This window comes from Mizuhopecten yessoensis, unplaced genomic scaffold, assembly GCF_002113885.1.
Source record: "Mizuhopecten yessoensis strain PY_sf001 unplaced genomic scaffold, ASM211388v2 scaffold10121, whole genome shotgun sequence".
Classification (NCBI taxonomy): Eukaryota; Metazoa; Mollusca; class Bivalvia; order Pectinida; family Pectinidae; genus Mizuhopecten; species Mizuhopecten yessoensis.
In genome coordinates this window covers 8,990-15,068 of record NW_018408389.1, presented here as the reverse complement: position 1 = coordinate 15,068, position 6,079 = coordinate 8,990, and the positions used below count along the sequence as shown (strand labels likewise).

General features: G+C 35.1%; 1 protein-coding gene across 1 annotated transcript in view; it reads right to left on the bottom strand.

The window, feature by feature from the left end:
- LOC110459578 (zinc transporter 1-like) overlaps positions 1-2,048 on the bottom strand; it is a gene marked incomplete at its 3' end in the record, with an annotated part of 7,323 nt that extends 5,275 nt beyond the window's left edge. The window contains exons 1-2 of the mRNA XM_021511908.1: positions 1,871-2,048; positions 871-1,143 (exon numbers count right to left, since the gene is read on the bottom strand). Of these exons, the coding sequence (XP_021367583.1) occupies positions 871-1,143; positions 1,871-2,047 (450 nt within the window). The remainder of the gene's footprint in view (positions 1-870; positions 1,144-1,870) is intronic.
- Between the last annotated feature and the right edge of the window lie 4,031 nt (positions 2,049-6,079).

The following is a 6,079-nucleotide window of genomic DNA, read 5'->3' as shown; positions in this document are numbered from 1 at the left end:
ATATATTATTTCATTATACATTGAATTCCATTAATATGTTTCACCCATACAAATGGAGTGATCTTTAAAGTTTAACTCACATTTTCTCTGTTTTGGCCCACCTCTAGTTGAGGAGGCTTATTCTCCATTTAAAATAAAGGCATCACGATTCACTGCGATGCACTTCTACCGCAATTTATTTATGTTCGATTCGTTTCAGGATATATTTTTTCGGATTTTCGATACGTCACGATCTGAGTATTAGTGTATGCCGCTTCAGCCGAAACTTCTGTGAGATATTCAATTTCATTGGCTGATCTCTAAACCCTCAACCAATCTGCTGCGAGGATGCAATTTTCACAAAGCATTCATAACAAAATGTCGGACTATTGAAGAATATTAATGAAAATTTGTGATGCTCCGGGGAGCCTTAAATTGAAAGTGTGGAAACACTTCAGGTTTCCATGTATCAACGGCAAAGAGGACAATAAATCACAAACTATTTGCCGGAAATGTCTGTGTACATGCAAGCCTACAAATCGGGGCAAACTACAAACATGGGCGACACATCTCAGCCGAGTTCATCGCATCGAATTGGAAGAACGTTCTTAGTTTGTTTAAATATAAAATTAAAGTGTTGGATGCTTATAAATCTCATTTTGTTTATATTTTAAACGAAAGGTGTATCGAATCGAAATAATCAAATCATGGTACAAATATCAAGATACGTATCGAATCGTGGGTAAAGTGTATCGTGACAGCTCTTATCTACAACCACAAATTCCATTGATCCAGAGATATGCAATGGAATGTTCACCCATTTTTAAAGATTATTTAATAACACATTTCAATAAAAAAGTGAAAATAGTTGGATTTTTGATTATCATTTACCATTGAGGAAAAAATTATGTAAGAAAGAGAAATTAATTCTGTACCATGATCATGAAAGAGGGCTAATCCAATTAGATTTATAAGAAGTCCCAAGCCACCAACGATGAGCATCAATTTCGGGTCATCTATCTCTTCTACCTCGACCAGACGCTTGAGAGCCTCAACAAGAATGGAGAAGCAGAGAGCGACTAGAAACACGGCATTGACCAGGGCACCCAACACCTCGGCTCTCACCCAACCATACGTGTTCTTTTCAGTCGTCCACTTGGAAATCTGAAATAGGAATATGATGTTGACCAGCGTCAAACCTATAACAGTAAACTGTGATATAATTTGATGTTGTGACACATGTTTACAGTCAACTATGTGGTAACGTAAGCTTAAAATCAACTGATGTGATTTGGATGGGTTTCTTTAAAATGTATAGGCTTCTTTTGAATTTCCATGTTTTAAAAGAATAGAATTTATAAGGATGCCATCGAGTCAAACGCTGCTATAGGCCATGCTTACCCTTACTGCAGCGAATCCTACTATAAGTGAGACGACGTCTGACAGCATGTGGAACGAGTCTGCGACAAGAGCAATGGAGTTAGTGACATAGCCGACAATGATTTCCACCAGAAAGAAGGAGGCCGTCATTGATAGCATTGTCAACAGACGACATGTCTTTCCTGAATAGCGGCCCATCCTCTAATAAAGGAAAGCATATAGGCAATGAGTGAAAAAAATCCTTTTTGAAGCCTTTGATTTAATTTATCAATGCAATTTTGGAAGAAACATGTGGAAAGTCATTCCACCCCCAAAAATGTATTTTATTCTGGGAAAATGATGTTTACCCAATAGTGGCTATTGTAGCTGGTCATGAGTTGGATCTAATTAATTGAAATTGAAACTTTTTTATTAAATGGCTCTTGACCTTTTTTCATCTACTACGTTCTATNAAAAGAATAGAATTTATAAGGATGCCATCGAGTCAACGGCTGCTATAGGCCATACTTACCCTTACTGCAGCGAATCCTACTATAAGCGAGACGACGTCTGACAGCATGTGGAACGAGTCTGCGACAAGAGCAATGGAGTTAGTGACATAGCCGACAATGATTTCCACCAGAAAGAAGGAGGCCGTCATTGATAGCATTGTCAACAGACGACATGTCTTTCCTGAATAGCGGCCCATCCTCTAATAAAGGAAAGCATATAGGCAATGAGTGAAAAAAAATCCTTTTTGAAGCCTTTGATTTAATTTATCAATGCAAATTTGAAAGAAACATGTTGAAAGTCATTCCACCCCTAAAAATGTATTTTATTCTGGGAAAATTATGTTTATCCATGGCCAATAGTGGCTATTGTAGCTGGTCATTTTTATCTACTACGTTCTATACCAAATTTTAATGCCTAGACTATTTTAAGTCTTTTGCACAAGTGATTTATTTTTTATTTTTCACATGTTTACAGTATGTAGATAGATCGCAGTACATATCCTGACTTTCTGCGCATACATCAGAGAGGGGTGTAAAAACTAAAAACACCCAGAAACATTGATAAATCACAGACATATCAGAGGGGTGTAAAAACTAAAAACTCCCAGAAACATTGATAAATCACAGACACATCAGAGGGGTGTAAAAACCAAAAACACCCAGAAACATTGATATATCAGACATCAGATGGATGTAAAAAATCAAATAACTGCTTAAACCATCGATAATTGTCAAGCCAAAGGTTCACCTCCCCAAACCTAGCTATGTAATGAATAAAACATGATTTTATGAGGGGGGGGGGTTAAAATTAAAATTGGTTAGGAAAAACATTTGATCTTTTAACATATTAAGAAATAATTCAGATAACATTTCTCAATTTAACCATCTTACAAGACGATGATATATTTGTAGAACATTCATCGTTATTGAAATTACAAGATACAAGAACATTTATTTAGCGTCGCATAACATGACATTACAAACATAAGCTTGGTAATGTTTAGTTAATTTTATTGCAACAAATGACAAATGGATTGGACACAAGTTATTGCAACTTACTTACGTCCTTTCCGTAACAGAAAACATATATACAAAATTAATGTGTCGCATAATAACCTAATACAAATTTATATATGTGTATATATATAAGATGTTAAAGATGGGTTACAGCAAAAGAGGTAATGATAGGATTAGGGACACCAACGTATAGTTTTTAAATATGTATTCGAAGAGTTTACTTGAGATCGTGTGTGTGACTTTCCTAATTGAGTCGGCGTAAGTAGTATACATAATCAATACCCACATATCCTTCTGCTTTTCTAAAGTTCAATCACATTCCGTGCCGCATTTGCCTTTCTCCTGTGTCACTCAAAGTCCTTCTGTGAATTCCTGCCTTACATACTTAGCCGACTAGATTAGGAAAACCGGACACACGCTCTTTGTCATATTGAAACGGCTATGATATTGATGGACGCTAAGATTGAAGTTAATACACAGAGATTGTTGGTGTTGGAAAAAGGGAGAGGGGCTGGAATAAGAGAGGAGGTGGAGGGGAGAGACAGATGGGAATAGTCGAAGTAGGTATCCTGGTCATGTTAAGGACTTAAATTCCCACCCTTCGTAATACATGTTTTTCTTGTCGTATTTTCGTGTCGTCATTTCCGTATTGCGTATCGGGCATTCCATTATCGTAGTGTAAATTAAAGTAACACCGGGTAAACAATAGTACACGTGCGTGACGATGATATGTCAATACCCGATATCGAGTAATCACACGTACTTCAGAAATAACGCTTATGATACAAAGACATTAATTAACTCACATGAAAACACTGACATACGATCAGTTGTTCAAGAAGGTCGTATATGAGGTGCATGGAATACATACTGGATGTGTTTACAGACCTCACCTGTACGTGCACATAATAACGGCATACCATGCGAAAGCCTATGGCTACATATGTACCTGACATGTTATATACCATATGCATGTGTAAGCGGGCTATGGAATGATGTCCAAAGTGTACAAGATTGAGAGTAATTTTTGTTCCATAAAAAAACAGATAATTGACAATTAAATATAGTAATTTAATTTATTTCCGTCGTTTTTGGTATAGTAAAGAAAATAAGTTTCATGGTATAAATTCTATCCCTCTCTAAAAAGTTCCATTTTTTCAAGTCGACAACTCTTATCAGGATCAAAATTATTGTGAAAAGTAAAATAAATGAATTATAAAGACTTTGTGTGTATTTGGTTCACTTTTTCACTCTTTTTGTATGAAACTATGTGTCCAGTTTGCTTTTAGCTTGTATTTAGTAACTTTTATCCATACAATTTCAATAAAAAACGCTTTCTGGAACATGTTGAAGATATTTTATGATAAATAAAATATTTGTAGGGTTGATTAGCAATGTTCCTTTTCATTATTTTATTGTTGTAATAGTTTTGAACAATGCCACACGCTCAAAAAATGTGGAAGTGTTGAATTTGACAAAAATTCAATTTTTCAGTATTTTTTACAAAAATTCCCCAGTTTATCAGAATGCTTAGATTTTCATAAAATCATCTTGACACAGTGATATAACCATTATGTGAAACTTTGATTGAATTCTGCAGGCTAATTGTGAAAGGGTGGAGCCTCCTTACAGACCTACAATTTTGAATGTGTAGATTGTAGTCAAGATTTGCATCTCCGAAGAGAAGGTGTTCAACAGTGATTTCGTTATACCAGTCAAGGGATTGAAGCATTATATTACGGGATTGATAAAATTTTTTACAGTTTAGTAAGAAATGGGAAGAGTCTTCCGAGTCATTTTCGTAGTCGCAAGAAGCGTTGTCTCGAAGGTGAGCTTTAAAAAGGTCGTAATTTAAAGAGCTACTGTGGTTTCGTAATTGACAATGTATATTATTTACTTTTCTGGACCCATATTCAAGAAAACATTTAATATAAGAAGGGGTAGTGACTTGAGGTTGAATAAGAGTTTTAAATTATTTAATGGATTCTGAGGTAGATTATTCCAGGAGTCGAAAGTACTTGGTATGAAGGATGATTTTGTGACTTGCAGTCTATAGTATGGGTTCTGAAAGTTATTCCTGTTTCTAAGATTATAGTTAGAGAAGTTTGACACAATAGGTGGTAGAAGAGATTTTAGAAATGAGGGAGGATTATCATGATAAATATTATAAAACATAGATAATTTTCTAATCCTGCGTCTATCATGTCAATGATTTCCATCCGAGCTCTCTGTAAATAAATTCTTTTTTTGTATAAATAGGTAATCCAGTTATTATTCTACCTGCTTCATACTGCATGTTCTCTAATTTATTCGAAAATGTGATATTACAATTGTCCCATACTTCGCAGGCATAGTTTTTTCTATTTAGGATGTATTTTAATTTCCTTAATGTTGAAATGTACTTTGTAGTGTTTGTAAATATATGTTCAATGTGAGAGTTCCATGTGCCGTTGTTACTAATAATGACACCTAGGTGTTTGTGGTTTTGAACAATAGGGATAGGTGTGTTGTCGAAAAGAAATTGTGGGTTAGAAGGTATATTTGTGTTAGAAATTAAGAGTATTTCGGTTTTATTTGGGTTGAAATTCATTAACGATTTATTTGACCAAAGGTTTAATTGTTCCATGTCATAGTTAATTACTTGTTTTATTTCGTGTACATTTTTGGAAAGAGTGTGCTAATGCAGTGTCGTCAGCAAAATGTCTAGTCATTGATAGTAGTACTAGTGTATTTGAAATATCGTTGATGTATACAAGTGTTGATGCATACAAGAAGTGGCCCTAACACTGAACCTTGAGGAACTCCGGCTTTGTAAGATACTTCAGAAGATATAGCATTTTTTAGTACAACTGACTGGCATCTGTTACTTTGTTAAGCTTATTCCATGGAAGCTACGTACCAATTGTCATGTCTCTAAACCATTCGGTATTTCAGAAGTAGTTGTTTGAAGTGTTTTTTTTACATATTTGACCCGCGTGACCTTGACAGTAGGTCAAGGATATGAACAAACTTGGTACCTCTTTATCCCAGCATGATATTGGCCATATATCTTCACCCTATGTCTGTTCGTTATTGAGAAAAAGTTGTTTAAAAGATTTTAACAAATTTGACCCCTGTGACCTTGAAAGTCGGTCAAGGTCATTTTTATTCGCAAACTTTGTTTGGCTAATTCCAAGGAAGCCACCAATTAAATACAATGTCACTAGCATTTT